The sequence below is a fragment of the Peromyscus eremicus genome, chromosome 6, assembly GCF_949786415.1.
Source record: "Peromyscus eremicus chromosome 6, PerEre_H2_v1, whole genome shotgun sequence".
NCBI lineage: Eukaryota > Metazoa > Chordata > Mammalia > Rodentia > Cricetidae > Peromyscus > Peromyscus eremicus.
In genome coordinates, this window is record NC_081421.1 from 70,335,868 (window position 1) to 70,351,597 (window position 15,730).

The following is a 15,730-nucleotide window of genomic DNA, read 5'->3' on the forward strand; positions in this document are numbered from 1 at the left end:
GCTGCACCCATTTCTCAGATGAGGAAAGAGGCTCAGAGCGTTAAATAACTTGCTCCAAGTCATACACCTAGGCGTGGATGCATAGTGCCATCTGCCTACCTGTGGGCCTGCCCTTTCTTTCTTTTTATACCTCAGTGAGGAGGGCCGCTCTTCTCCCCATTAAAGACACAGCAGCTCCGAGAGCTGCCATCACCCGATACACTTGTTGATGTATTTCTTAGCCTACATTTTTTTAAATGAGTTTTAGAGTAATAAAGATATGAAGACAGTTCCTGTAATTCCAATCTTCCTTCCTTTGTGAAATCAACAAGTGCACATCACTTCTCCCCTCCACAGTGGCTATCAGCAAGGCCTATGGCACTCAGCGTCAGGGTGGAAGAGTTAGGTCTGTCTCCCTTGAGTAGGGAGTGAGCGCCTTGAGGTTCGACTCATGGGTCTATCACCTAGCGCTGCCTGGAAATAGGAGACACAGAACAAATGCTTCAGTATTACTTGCTTTTCTTTTTTAAAAAAGACTGCTTTTACTTTTAGTAATGTGTTGTGTGTGTATGAGGGGGGGTGGGGGGGATGTATATAAGCGCAGGTGTCCTCAGAAGGCAGGTGTCGGGTCTCCCCAGAAACAGTTACAGGTGGCTATGGGTCACTGATCTGGGTGCAGTGCACTCTCAGCCATGGGAGCCATCTCCCCAGACCCAATGACTCGTTTCCCTTTTCCTGCCACAGTGCCCTGGCTTTCTCTGTCTTATCTGCAGCCATCAGAATGGTGGGGCATGGCCTATCACAGTAGTCTGTGTCCTTCTCCAACCAACTTATCCGGGTGAGAGGGAAGCAGGAATAAGTCACCTCCTGTCAGCCCTCAGTGTGACTAACAGCCCATGGGGGTCACACACAAATGTGGTTATCCTCATATGGGAACTGGTGAGCCTCAGACCAGCAGGGCCAGGATCAGTCTATTAACCCAGTCACCCTGGTGTTTTAAGGAGGAGGTGGCACTACTTGAGATCTGTGTGGGCACTAACTGGGTTAGCAGTGGCCTGCCGTCACTCGTGAAGCGCCCACTGTTGAGGGAGCCACCATGCTCTGTGGTCTTGCAGCACTGAGACAAAGAGCAGCAGAGTGGAACAGGTTACGAAGTGAGGCCACAGCTCTGCTCCTACATTTGCCACACACCACGGTGTGACTTCACCTTTGGGCCTATTTTCTCATCTGTTAAGTGGAAAGAATGACCTTACAGGTTCCTCCAGCTCAGAGACAGTGCCGTTGTGGTTAGCAACAAGTGTAGGAAGATGATGTACCCACTGTACTTCCTATGCCCATTGCGGGCCAGTCTGGACCTGGTGCAGTCAAGGCACCCTGGAGGGGACTAACCCAGCACTACTTTTTTCCTGCCCCTGGTCTAGAGTACGGGATAAAGGATACTTTCACTTCCTGCAGATGACGCGGTCACGCTCTTCAGCACGCCCCAGAATCCCGACGGCTTGTTCTGCACCTCCCCCCTCTGGAACATGGTTCTCCGCGCCACGGCCATCCTGAGATAAAGAAAACAGAAGCCTGAGCAAAGAAGTGGCCTCAGCCTCATCCCTCCACCTTCCCGAGTCACAGCTGTGTCAACACTGTTCAGGAGTTATGAGGGAGAAGACACTCCCAGGGGTGACGTGGCCTGGTCCGGGGGCAGAGTGTGGAGTAGGCAATAAATCTCAGGACTGGCTCTGCCACTTGAAAGCTGAGAGTCCTACAGTTTACTTCCTCACTCTGGATGGTTGTGAAGATGAATCTCTAACAGTCAACCTCATCCCCGCCATATGTTAAAATCATCGAAAAACAAACCAAGTAGCTAATAAATCTAGCTAGAGAAGCAGGCACAGAGGAGAACACAAGGCCAAGCGGACGACAGGAAGGAGAAAGAAGAGCACATCAACAGGACTCCTGACTCCCCGAGTCCACCTCCTTCCACGGCTGTCCCCCGAGCCACCGCGGGATAAAGCGACAAAATGACACCCTCCTTCCACCCCCCACCCCCACCGTCTGTGGGGACTCAGTGGCCCAGTGGCAGCTGCTGGCAAGTTCTATCTACTCAGAGGTATTAGGAACAAGGCCCCTGTGAACTTAGAAAACATACAAATGATTATCTGAAGAGTACAATGGGCCTAAGATCAACCAGGGCGAATCCAGTGCAGACAGAAGAGCAGGCTACAGAGAAATTCAAGGTGGACATTTCTGGGTGACAAGAGATAAAAATGGCTAAAAAGCAGCAGCAGCAGCAGCATTGGCTTCATGTCTGGGACTCCTACAAAAAGCACCAGGGGACCAAGGACTAGGTGGCATTTCTGTGGGCTGAATTTTTTTTTTTTTTTAAAGATTTATTTATTTATTATATATACAGTATTCTGTCTGCACGTATCTCTGCAGGCCAGAAGAGGGCACCAGCTCTCATTACAGATGGTTGTGAGCCACCATGTGGTTGCTAGGAATTGAACTCAGGACCTTTGGAAGAGCAAGCAGTGCTCTTAACCTCTGAGCCACCTCTCCAGCCCCATGGGCTGAATTTTTAAAGCACCAGTTAGAAGGTCATTCACAACAATGGCTGCTCAAAGTTTCTTCCTCAGTGAGCTCTGGCTGGACACCGGAAGAATGAAACAGCCCCAAGCTTGAGTTTCTGCCTTTCCTGACATATTCCCTGTAACTCGGCATGTTGGGAAGACATGAAAAGAACCAAGAAAAGGCTCAGGTCCACGATTCGGTCCGTTACTAACGGGAACGTGGGACAAGCATACGATGAGGCGCTCTGCTATGCAGTCCATAGTTTCCTTGGGCTCAACACCTGGGATTATGGCAGGGCAGTTGAAAGGGAGCACAGAAGCCATTTCTACTGTCCTTGTCAACACCTAAAGGCTGTGGCGCGGCACTGGCTGCCTGCCCACGTGAAGGTGAGAGATCCGTGCTGTGCACTCTCAGCAGACAGACAAACAGAATAACCAGAAGCGAAAGCTGGCTGTACATAGACAAGTGCCCCCAGTTTTAGACAATCCACTTTCACTTTTGATTTTAATCACCTAATTCTAACCCAGTTTTGTTCTTGGCAAATAAGTTGCAGACAAAAATAAACATGTATTTAAGAAGAAAAGATGAACAGTATCAAACTTTCTGAGATGCACTTTTACAATGTATTCAAACAGGCACACAAGCACTGTAGCCATTTCTACCTTCGGCTTTCCTACTGCCTCTTCTTCCTAAGGCCATCTTGGAACAAGAAGAAAGCTCTTTGCTATTGGCTGGATGCCATTTAAAAATTCTTAATACAAACCACAAGCAGGTGGCTGAGGGCTGGCGGACGCATGAACGAGAAAAGTCTGAAAAATGTCTACTCCGCTCTTAAAGAACATGAAACACTTCACGAAATTTCGAGTTATCCTTGTGCAGGGGCCATGCTAATCTGTCCCATTCCCATCTTAGCACACATGTTGCTGATGCAAACCTTTACCCTACTTTAAACATGGTGCCCTATTGTTTGATGGTTCCCATTTCTGGTTCAGCCATTATTTTATCTAAAAAATTTTATTATTTGTGTGTGTGTGTGTGTGTGTGTGTCCGTGTGTCCTCGAAGCATGTGCATATGAAGATGGAACTCCCATTACCAGGTTTACTTGCTGAACCATCTCAGCAGCCCATTAGAACTCTGAATTTTAGAGATAATGTAACTCATATATGGCTTTAAGAATAGAGAGTTCACGTACACCCAGATTTCCACTCTCCTGCAACAGGACATTGACATTCAAACACTTCTGAATACAACATCTGTATCACTAAAAGGACTTCATTTGGCCCTTAGATAACCCACAACTCACCTATCACCCTTCCCTCCACCTCTGGTAGTGACTAATTTGTCCTCCAGTTCTTCGGTTCTATCATTTTCAGAATGTGCATATGATTAGGATCAAACAGTGTTTATCCCTATATGGTGAATGGCCTGCTTTCCATTAAGCAAAAGTTTCTGTAGGTTTGCTCAGGTTGTTGTGCATCAGTACTTTGTTCATTTTTATTTCTAAATAGTGTAGCATGAATCTTAGAGAGTCGTATTAATAAAATCAAACCCAGGGCCAGTTGTTGGGGTGAAATGCTGGATGGTCAGAGAGACAGAACAAGCCACAGCTATCTCACCTTGCCAGTTCCTCAGCTGGTCCTGTTTCCTCAGACTGGAAGCCTCCAAGTCCTCATCCCAATGGCTCTCAGCTGAACTGATGCTCCAAAGTCTGAAAGCTTAACCAGCCAAAATGCTTCTAGTTTCTGGTCCTCACTCCTTATAAACCTTTCTGCTTTCTACCACCACTCCCTGGGATTAAAGGCTGCTTTCTGGGATTAAAGGCGTGAGTCACCATGCCTGCCTGTTTCCAATGCGGCCTTGAACTCACAGAGATCCAGAGGGATTTCTGTCTCTGGAATGCTAGGATTAAAGGCGTGTGCTAACATTTTCTAGCCTAAGTATCTTGTGGCTTTTCTGTTCTCTGACCCCAGATAAGTTTATTAAGGTACACAATATTGGGGAACACAATACCACCACAAATAGCATTCCACAGTATGGCTGTACCACTGTTCTTAACCATTAATCCATGAAAAGTTATCTCTAGTTTGGGCTTCTATGAATAAAACCGCTAAAAACACTGCTGTATTCAATTTTGTGTGAGCATCATGTTTTATTTCTTCGCATGAACACCTGGTACAATTTCTGGACTTGGATACTGGAATATTTAGTTTTTATAGGAGAGCTATACTATATCCTAGTTACTCTACCACACCACATTTGCACTAGTAACTTATGTAAGTCCTGTTTGCTGCATCCTTGCCAACTAGCATGTTGTGTTATCACATGTATGTGTCTGTGCATGTGAGTGGATCTGTGTATGTGTGTGTCTGTGCACGTAAGTGGATCTGTATGTGTGTCTGTGCATGTGAGTGGATCTGTGTGTGTGTCTGTGCATGTGAGTGGATCTGTGTGTGTGTGTCTGTGCATGTGAGTGGATCTGTGTGTGTGTGTCTGTGCATGTGAGTGGATCTATGTGTATGTGTGTGTCTGTGCATGTGAGTGGATCTGTGTGTCTGTGCATGTGAGTGGATCTGTGTGTCTGTGCATGTGAGTGGATCTGTGTGTCTGTGCATGTGAGTGGATCTGTGTATATGTGTGTGTCTGTGCATGTGAGTGGATCTGTATGTGTGTCTGTGCATGTGAGTGGATCTGTATGTGTGTGTCTGTGCATGTGAGTGGATCTGTGGTCCAGGTGTCAGATCCCCTGGAGCTGGAGGTGTAGGGTTATAAGCTGTCTGAGGAGGTGATGGGAATTGAGCACGGGTTCTACGTAATCACAGAGTCTCCAGCCCACTGTCACCAAGTTTTGAGTCATCCTAACTGTGCAGTAACCTTACTGTGGCTTTACCTGATGTCCACAGTGGCTATTGCTACGTCACTGCCACCATGGTGAGTGTCTTCCCACGAGCCCCGTGCCATCCAGATGTTTGCCCACATTCTGATTGTGCTGCTGTTTTTAATGTGAACTCTGGAAGTCTTTCCTTTCATAAAGTCTTTTCTCAAACACTTTCTCCCTGCCTGCAGCCTGCCTTTCCTCCCCTTTACGCGCCCTATTTTGTCTGCTGAAATGCTCAGTCTCACTTCTTCACAGCTGACTAAAGAGTTTTGGATAGAGACTTGCTCTGGCAGATATGTGTGACTGTGGGATCTTTTCCCCAGTACTGTAGAGGGTACTGGCAGATAGCTAGCTCATCTAGGTATCAGGGACTATGGGAGTCCAGCCCCTCGATAGTTCCCTCCCAGGGTCCAGGAAGAATCTACAACCAGCTGATAATTAATCTTTGAGGATAGGAAATGAATCTATGTACACGAAACTCCTCAGTCCATACACTTTAATCTTCTGAGTCAGTTCTCTCTCTACACAGCTTCTACTCTGCCTAGCTCCTTTCTTGCCTGATTTCTCTCTGTGTTTATCTGCTGTCCCCTCTAAGTTCTAACTTAATTCTCTCATCTTAGTTCTGCCCCATCTAGGTTCTCATCCATCTAGTTCCTTCCCATCTTAGCTCCTCTCTCATCTTCTCTCTCATCTCCTTCTCTCTCATCTTGTTCTTCCCCATCTGGCTCTTCCTCATCTTCCATCTCATTCCTTTAGTACTCTCTTCTAGCCCTTCAATGTAGTTTCCCATCTAGTCCGTTCCTCTCCAGTTCTTACCCATCTAGTTCTTCTGTTCTCTTTTTTCCTCTCTCTCTCCTCCTCTCAGTCTCCTTATTCTCTCAGTTCTCTCAAAGTCTCTCAGGAATCCAGTTATAAACCCAAGCAATAGCAATCCTCCCCCTCCAGCCAGGTCGCCAGGCTTGAATTCCTACAGGGTCATAAAGGCAGGTAAGAGTTTTCCTCAGGCACTGACCATTAGGCTTTCTTTCACAACCCAAAAGGGGAGTGATTAAAGGAGGAGGTCAACTGATTGGTTAGTATATCAAAAAGGGAATTAATGTGCTCAGTCTACATTCTTAGAAGTGGTTAGGTAAGAAGTTAGGAGTCTATAATGTTAGTTAGGCTGTATAAGAAAGGAGGGTCTCACTTTAAATTGTACAAGAAATAAAGCTATCTGCCTGACCTAGGAGACAGGTGTTGTTTCCATAAGAGTGTTACCTTAGTTCAGGAGATCATTTGGCCTTGGACGCTTGATAGGTATTTTAGATAAGAACACTGTTAGGAGTTTTTGGAAGCACACAAGAAAATCATTTTAGGAACCAGCTAATATATATACACAAAAGCTAAAATATCACCAAGACTTCTTAAGCCACGGCTTGACCTTTGGAAAAGTTCTTGACTTTTCCAAGTAGCAGCTTTTGTGACAGTAGCAGATTCCATTACATTTTCCTGCGGCTTACAACACCTAGGTTCCGGCTCAAAGTCCACACACAGCGCCTCTAAGGACTCAGATTCTGCAGCCATATTTGAGGACTCTCTGTTCCTCTCCTTACAGTATCTCCTAAACTTCTGATCATCAGACCTGAGTTCTACCTTCTCATACCTTGAGCCAGAAGGCTTTCCCTTTCTGTCACCCAAGTGTGTGCCCAGTCTGCACACACTTCAGGCAGCCACTCAGGCAGAGAAAACTTGCAAAACTAAGAAATGTGTGCCCATCAGTGGTAAGCTTCTTGGGCTCTTTGGTGCTTCCTATGTGCACACACTGTTGAATGGCAAGGCAGGATCTGTGTGGACCTGATATTTTATTTTATTTATTTATTTATTTATTTTGGTTTTTCGAGACAGGGTTTCTCTGTGTAGCTTTGAGCCCTTCCTGGAACTCACTTGGTAGCCCAGGCTGGCCTCGAACTCACAGAGATCCGCCTGCCTCTGCCTCCCGAGTGCTGGGATTAAAGGCGTGCGCCACCACCGCCCGGCGGACCTGATATTTTAATTGTGGATCTTGGCCCTCTAGCACGCCTGGTTCCAACACTTCACTTCCATTTTCCAGGTATCCTGCTCATCTGAACTCCGCGGAGCACACTTAGACAATAAAGCTTCTCGCAGTTACTTGATGCGCTTCTCAATTTTTTTACCTGCTTCTGTTCATTTACCAGGGACTTCAAATACTCATCTTTAAGATTCTCTGCAGAAGCCCTAGAAGTTTCCTCTATGTCTGATTTAAAGCATCGAGGGCTGGTGCTTAAGTTTCCCTTGGATGCATTTTGTTGCCCTCCAGGTCAGTTAAAAGACAGCCTAGCAGCACCCAACTCCAGACAGAGGTTAAAACCTTTCCTCCCCTGTCCCATGTGTGCCCCACCCCATCTTGTCCACCACAGACACTGTCCTTGCGGGCCACTGTGCCGTGCTCCTCCACTGCTAAGTCTAAAGTGGTTTCTGGTCACCACTCCTCCCCAGCTATGGGCATTTGTCAAAAGGTTACTCTACGTTGTGCTACACGGGAGAGTCCCGTGTTGTTAGCTGTTTATATGTCCCTTAGCTCCGGGGGAGAAGACTGTGCTGATCAAGGCCAGCTGGGAGGCCAGTTCCTCTGAGAGCCTATTTAGTCAAGTGAATCTTATAAGACCCCAAACCACCCTTGATTCGGACCAGACAAGGGTTTAGAGAAGAACTGAGTGGCAATGTGCCTGAGTCAGAGCCAATTCCTAACCACAATCAGTATAAGATGGGTGAGAGGGTCCATCTACAACTGCCTTAGGTCTGATTCTACCTTAAATATCAGTTGTGTCTTTTCATTAACAGAAAGACTATCACACTTTTTTACATTTACATATAAGTAGCATATATGTAAGTAAAGTAAATGTAGAGCCCCATGTCTACCTTTCATACTTCAGTAAAGACATGTAAATGGAGACAAAATTACTCAGTCAATCAGAGCCTTCCTTGTCATTCTGTGTCTATTGCTGTCTCTCCCAGTACGGTCCCTCTGACCTGACTACTGCGGATCAAACTGTAGAAATGTGCTGAAGGGAGGGATATGAAATACAAAACTACTTGTCAGCTCAAAACTTACTACTGGTCCTATGTGGATAACAGCTCTAATAAAGACAACAGACTAAGAAGCTTCATGCATGTGTGGGAGAGTGTCTAGCAGAGACTGTTTCCCAAAGATAAAAAAGTGCGTTTATGGAAACCAAGTGATTGTTCTAGATTATTAATAAGCTTAGTCTTTGTCTGTGAGGTGTGACCCACTCTTCTCAGAGGCTGCATGAGTCTGAAGGCACTGACTGCCATCTCCTTTCTGGTGTGTGTGACAGGGTTCTGCCATGCTGTCTGTGCGCACTCTACACTTCGCAGGCTCTGACCTCTTGATCTTCCTGCCTCTGCCTCTCAAGTGCTGGGGTTACAGGCGTGTGCCAACACACTTGGCTTATTTCTTCATTTTTTTACATACGAGGAGGTCACATTATAAGGGATAACAAAAGAGTCAAATGCAGATAGTTTGATTTCAGAGAGCTTTGCAGGCCCACTGTGATGCAGATTTTTACAAACATGCCACTTTGAAAACATGTATGGTAGAAGTACTTTCCTGGGTAAATTTTATGTAGCTTTTTGGTGTTTTGCTTTTTTTTCCCTCTCAGACTGAAACATTCCATTGTAGAAGGAAGGGTCTCAGAGCTTCTATAATTCAGCAGACACAAGACTCAAAGAAGTCCCTCCTACAGTTCACAAAAATGCTGAATGACTGCTGGAGGCAGGAGAGAGAGAGAGAAAGAGTGCGTGCGTGCGTGCGTGCGTGCGTGTGTGTGCAGGCAGATGGATGCTCTTTGGCAGAGAAGTGCCTTGAGGCTGCAGGATTGGGGTCCACTGTTAGAACATCACGAGGTGTCACCCACACTGGGCGGGCTTCTCGGTGAGTTAACTGCCCGAGTCACTCCTGCTCCTGTGAGTGATCTCAGTGAACGCCCAGGCTCCCCAGGCTGGCCGTGGGTGGACTCCTCTGCTCTGTCACTGCCTTCTCTATCGGGGTACACGGGAAACATTCTGTCTTCTTCTCTATGGGGTATACGGGAAACATACCGCCTTCTCTATCGGGGTACAAGGGAAAACATACCGTCTTCTCTACAGGGTATATGGGAAACATACTGCCTTCTCTATCAGGGTACACAGTAAAACATACCGTCTTCTCTATCAGGGTACTTAGGAAACATACTGCCTTCTCTATCGGGGTACACGGGAAAACATACCATCTTCTCTATTGGGATACACGGGAAACATACTGCCTTCTCTATGGGGTACACGGGAAACATACCGTCTTCTCTATCGGGTACACGGGAAACATACTGCCTTCTCTATGGGTACACGGGAAAACACATCGCCTTCTCTATCGGGGTACACGGGAAACATTGTAACAGAAACAAAAACAACAGCTAGAAGACTTAGAGGAGTTGGAGAAAAACAAGCAAAAAAAAAAAAAAATCCAAATCAAGCAAGGGAAGGTTTGCAAAACTGTAGGACAACAGCCTTAAAGTGCCTGTCCTCGTCCTCTGCACAGTGACACTAAATAAAGGAGTGAAAAACAATAAAAAAATCCTCCAGGTATCAAACATTACTCTAACAAATGATCCAAAAGGAAGTGTTGAAATTCATAAAGCAGAACTTGAGAATTTTCCTCATCTAAGGCGAGACCATGTCTTCGGTGGTGCATGACCCTAAAATGAAAACGAGTAAAAAGACACCCCTGCAGCTCTTCACCGTGACCGCGGGGTGCCTGCCTCACCTTTTCTTTTTGCTTATGATCATGTCCATGGTCTGCAGCAGGCGCCGCTCCAGCGCAAGGATATCCGTGTCAGTCACGTTCCTGCAATGAGCAAGACCTTAGCGAAGCTCTGGGGTCCCACCCGCGGGCATCATGCCAACAAACCATCTGGTGAAACATGAACCCCAATCGTTACTCAACAGCTCAAGGGCCTGTCTGTTTTCCAGAAAATATTAAAATGACTCCACTAGGCTACAATGCTTGTAATGTTGCTTCTTATAGCTAATTTTCCTGTTGTCCTAAGCAGCAGAGGGTACCCCAAGCCCTCACAGTCTTTCTTAGCTTTGACCCAGAGATAGATAGCTAGAGAGATAGCCTGGGGTTAACAGCACTGGCCAGGCAGTGGTGGTGCACGCCTTTAATCCCAGCGCTTATGAGGCAGAGGCAGCTGGATCTCTGTGAGTTTGAGGCCAGCCTGGTCTACAGAGTGAGCTCCAGGACAGTCAAGGCTACACAGAGAAACACTGTCTCGAAAAACAACACCAACACCAAAACAAAACCTGGAAAACAAACAAACAAACCAACCAACCAACCTGGGGAGATTAAAAAAAAAAAAAAGAGTACTGGCCACTACTGCAAAAGACCTGGGTTCCTATCATTTACATGGTGGCTCAAATGTCTGTAACTCCAGTTCCAGAGCAGCATCCTAGACTCTGTGAGCACCAGGTGTACATATAATGCACATACATACACACAGGCACTCATATACAAAACATTTTTAAAAATATGTTTAAATTGGCAATGTCTTCTATTCGATGTTAAGGAGGAACCAATTTATTGAAGTTGGGAGAAGTTGACACTGTTGTCCACTGGAAATGTGCATTTAAACAGCATCAGCAAAGGGGCATCAAATTCACCACTTAATAAAGGAGCCAGATGTGATGGCACATGCCTGAATCCCAGTGTCCAGGGAGTTGAAGTTGGATAATCTAATTTAAGGCCAATTTGGGCTACTTGCTAAGTTGCTTTTTCAAAAGAAATAAGAAAAGAAAGTGACTGGTTAGAAAGGCTTCTGATAAACACCCATGGACACAGAGGAAGAGGAGAATAAAAAAGCAGTCCTAGATCTAATATGTGAATATTAAAGATGTGGCATGACACACATATTCCAGTAACAGTGAAAAGAAAAGAACAAAGCATGCATTACCTAAGGAAGTAGGACATGTATGTGTACGGGCAGTTGACAGCACCAAATCCGGACAGTAGAGCCATGAGCGTCACCCCGATCACGCCCACCCGGCTGATGAGCTGTTCTATGGACAAGATCCCTAAAAACAGTAAAAGACATCAAGGCCATGCAATCCACACAGAGCGGCTTCCAGCTGCGCCATGAAAGCCAACATTACTTAAAATATTGACCAGTACCCGCAGCTTATACAAGCCTAGTACAACGTGTGCTTTAGATTCATTTATTAATTATGTGTATTTTGCCCTTGTGTATGCCTGGTGCCTGCAGAGGTCAGAAGAGCACTGAATCTCCTGGAACTGGAATTACGGATGGTTGTGAATCATCACATGGTTGCTGAGAACCAAATCCAGGCCCTCTGCAGGAGCAGCGAGTGCTTCTAACCTCTGAGACGGCTCTCCAGCTGATGAGCATGTTATTAATGATTAATGACAGGCTGCTGAATTTTGCCTTTGCTTATTATTTGAAATGCTGCAACAAACATTGCTATTTATTTTTAAATATAATTAGTTCCGCTACACATGCCTCCATCACTTGGTTGATTTCCATCTGTTTGCATGCACCCGTACCACAGCACACATGTGGTTAGGAACATGTAGGAGATAGTGTTCTCCTTCCACCCTGTGCGTCCCAGAGACGGAACTCAGGTCATCAGGCTCGGCAGCAGATGCCTGCGCCTGCTAAGCCATCTCACCAAATGGCCATGTGCTTTTAGAGACCACATGTTTCCTCTGAGCAAATGAGGGAAAAAGTTTCTTCCCCAAATCCAAGCTCCCAGGTGATGTGCACACATGGAAAGATGTTGGGAGGTGTGCAGACTGTAGACACTGGTTCACTCAGCATTCATTCCAATCCTTTTCTAGCTTTTCCTCCTGTACTATGGCATCCAGAAAGCACAAAGCTCTTGCATTCCCGGACTTTCTTGAAACTAAGGCTCAAGTGTTTGTGGGTTTCACAAACTGGCATGCCCATGTGAGACATGAACACTATAGGGGTGATGAGCGGCTGGCTGGGCAGAGCACTTGCTGCCAGGCCTAACGACCTGAGCTCATCCCGGGGAGCCACAAGGTAGAGGGAGAGAACTGATGCTCGAATGATGTCCTCTGACCTCCACGTGAGTACCTTGGCATGTGCAAACCCACCCACAAGTGTCAAGACAAATAAAAAAGGTAGGGCCTATCAGGAAGGCGTGCTCTTGAGGAGAACAGTGACACCCAGGCACCCCCTCTTCCTTTTCTGTATCTCCTGTCTGTCATGAAGGGCGCTTCCTTTGCCTCGTGCTCTCACCATAACACACTTTCTCTCAACAGACCCAAAGCAACAGGCAACTGACCGTTGATTGACCTCTAATACTGTGAGCCAAAACAAAGCTTTCTGCTTCTTAAGCTGATTAACTCTTGTTACAGGAACAGAAAGTTGACTGGCATTCATGTCTGCTCTACAATTCCTATGTAGCCGAACTAGCATTCGATGCCCTTAGAAAGAAGGAAAAATTTTGCCGGGTGGTGGTGGTGCACACCTTTAATCCCAGCACTTGGGAGGCAGAGCCAGGTGGATCTTTGTGAGTTCGAGGCCAGCCTGGGCTACCAAGGGAGTTCCAGGAAAGGTGCAAAGCTACACAGAGAAACCCTGTCTCGAAAAACCAAAAAAAAAAAGAAGAAGGAAAAATTTTATTTTGAAGTCAAATACTTTTGAGAGAAATAACTTGCTCTATTTCCCCAAATCAAAGTTTAAAGGTTATTTTTTTTTTAAATTAGAAAATCAAACCCTTCTTCCCCTTCCCACTTTACTCACCATGCTTTGGGCTGAGTATGGGAAATGGATCTCCCAGCTTCCAGAAGAAGTACATAAAGGTCAGCCATAAGAGACAGGAAAAGAGCAGGCGCTGTTTGTGTACTGAGATGGGAAACGAGACTATTAGGGAAGGCAGATGCTACACAGCTTATTACAAATATGAGTTATGTAATTAACACGCAAATGATGGAACTATACAATTCTTTGCAAAAGCATTCTTACCACCATTAGAAAAATTTTTTGTGTGTAATTAGGAAATTTTATATTTTAGTTAAGAATTTCTTTTTTTACTCAGTTTTTTTTTTTTTTTTTTTAAAGATTTATTTATTATGTATACAGTGTTCTGCCTGCATGTATGTCTGCAGGTCAGAAGAGGGCACCAGATCTCATTACAGATGGTTGTGAGCCACCATGCGGTTGCTGGGAATTGAACTCAGGACCTCTGGAAGAGCAGTCAGTGCTCTTAACCTCTGAGCCATCTCTCCAGCCCTTTACTCAGTTTTTATAAATAGTTTCCATTTATTCTTTGAAAATTTCATATTTTAATCATATTCTTTTTCCTCCCCCAACTCACCCCCAGATCCTCCTCAATCATTAGAGAAATATTGCTAAAATTACAACGTGGACTGAGTTCAAGGAGACGTTACAGAAGAGGCAAGTCTGGCAGGAGACACAATTGACTTTCCAGACAGAACTCATTTTATGACTGCTTTAAGATGCTGTGCTGTCCCCAGATACCAGTGTGCAAGAGATCCAGGGATGAAGCTGTCTGTGATCCCTCACAACAGCATGCACCCCAATCTATGTGCTGTCCCCAGATACCAGTGTACAAGAGATCCAGGGATGAAGCTGTCTGTAGTCCCTCACGGCAGCATGCACCCCAATCTATGTGCTGTCCCCAGATACCAGTGTATAAGAGACCCAGGAATGAAGCTGTCTGTGATCCCTCACAACAGCATGCACCCCAATCTATGTGCTGTCCCCAGATACCAGTGTATAAGAAATTCAGGAATGAAGCTGTCTGTGATCCCTCACAACAGCATGCACCCCAATCTATGTGCTGTCCCCAGATACCAGTGTACAAGAGATCCAGGGATGAAGCTGTCTGTAGTCCCTCACGACAACATGCACCCCAATCTATGTGTTGTCCCCAGATACCAGTGTACAAGAGATCCAGGGATGAAGCTGTCTGTAGTCCCTCACGACAGCATGCACCCCAATCTATGTGCTGTCCCCAGATACCAGTGTATAAGAGACCCAGGAATGAAGCTGTCTGTGATCCCTCACAACAGCATGCACCCCAATCTATGTGCTGTCCCCAGATACCAGTGTATAAGAAATTCAGGAATGAAGCTGTGTGTGATCCCTCAAGACAGCATGCACCCCAATCTATGTGCTGTCCCCAGATACCAGTGTACAAGAGATCCAGGGATGAAGCTGTGTGTGATCCCTCAAGACAGCATGCACCCCAATCTATGTGCTGTCCCCAGATACCAGTGTACAAGAGATCCAGGGATGAAGCTGTCTGTAGTCCCTCACGACAACATGCACCCCAATCTATGTGCTGTCCCCAGATACCAGTGTATAAGAGATCCAGGGATGAAGCTGTGTGTGATCCCTCACAACAGCATGCACCCCAATCTATGTGCTGTCCCCAGATATCAGTGTACAAGAGACCCAGGAATGAAGCTGTCTGTGATCCCTCACAACAGCATGCACCCCAATCTATGTGCTGACCGAGAAGGCAAATACTCACACAGTTGGATGTTACTCACGATAAAGTAACCAATGTAGAAAGGTACCATGAAAACCAGGATGAGCAGAATTACACACAGGTTCATTTTCCAGTGGAAATAACGGGAGCTGAAATCAACATCAGAGTCATTTGCAGGGAAGGCCGCTACCCTCATTCTGTTGTACTCCAAAGAGCCCCTGCTCTTGGAGCCCACACTGAATACGCCCCATCTACTCAGCCAATTAGGCTGTTACACAGCTGGGCACCTGGACTCCCAGCACTTGGGAAGCAGACACAAGAGAATCTTTGTGAGTTTGAGGCTAGCCTGGTCTCAATAGGACACTATTGAAAAGGAATAGCCTTCCCAAGAACAGGAGAAATTATTTCAAACCACCTATCTAAATAGGAATTCCTTTCTGAGATGCATAAAGAGCTCTTATAACTCAGTAGTAAAAGTAGCACAGTTAAGAAGTATACAACTGGCAGAAAATACAGTTCCATGGCAGAGTAGTCACTTAGCATGATGAGGCCCTAGGTTCAGTCCCCAGTGCCACAGGGAACGAGGAGAGCAAAGTATAAAAGTAGACAAAGGTCCCCACAGATTTCATAGGGTTTCACTTAACAATGTCCTGAATCCTACCCTTCCCAAAGAGACTTCCACGGGTTACGGAGGGCCGTCCTTACCGTTTTCCCTTGTTATAAATGGCAGGCTTCAGGAACAAAGAACCTGTATGTGACAG

General features: G+C 45.9%; 1 protein-coding gene and 1 pseudogene across 1 annotated transcript in view; both read right to left on the bottom strand.

Moving 5' to 3' along the window:
- Positions 1 to 15,730, bottom strand: part of Gpr89a (G protein-coupled receptor 89A) — a 42,312-nt gene that overhangs the window by 11,973 nt on the left and 14,609 nt on the right. Inside the window, exons 4-8 of the mRNA XM_059265924.1 lie at positions 15,012 to 15,118; positions 13,256 to 13,357; positions 11,423 to 11,543; positions 10,237 to 10,317; positions 1,420 to 1,529 (exon numbers count right to left, since the gene is read on the bottom strand). Of these exons, the coding sequence (XP_059121907.1) occupies positions 1,420 to 1,529; positions 10,237 to 10,317; positions 11,423 to 11,543; positions 13,256 to 13,357; positions 15,012 to 15,118 (521 nt within the window). The remainder of the gene's footprint in view (positions 1 to 1,419; positions 1,530 to 10,236; positions 10,318 to 11,422; positions 11,544 to 13,255; positions 13,358 to 15,011; positions 15,119 to 15,730) is intronic.
- On the bottom strand, positions 3,376 to 3,475 carry LOC131913907 (U6 spliceosomal RNA; annotated as a pseudogene).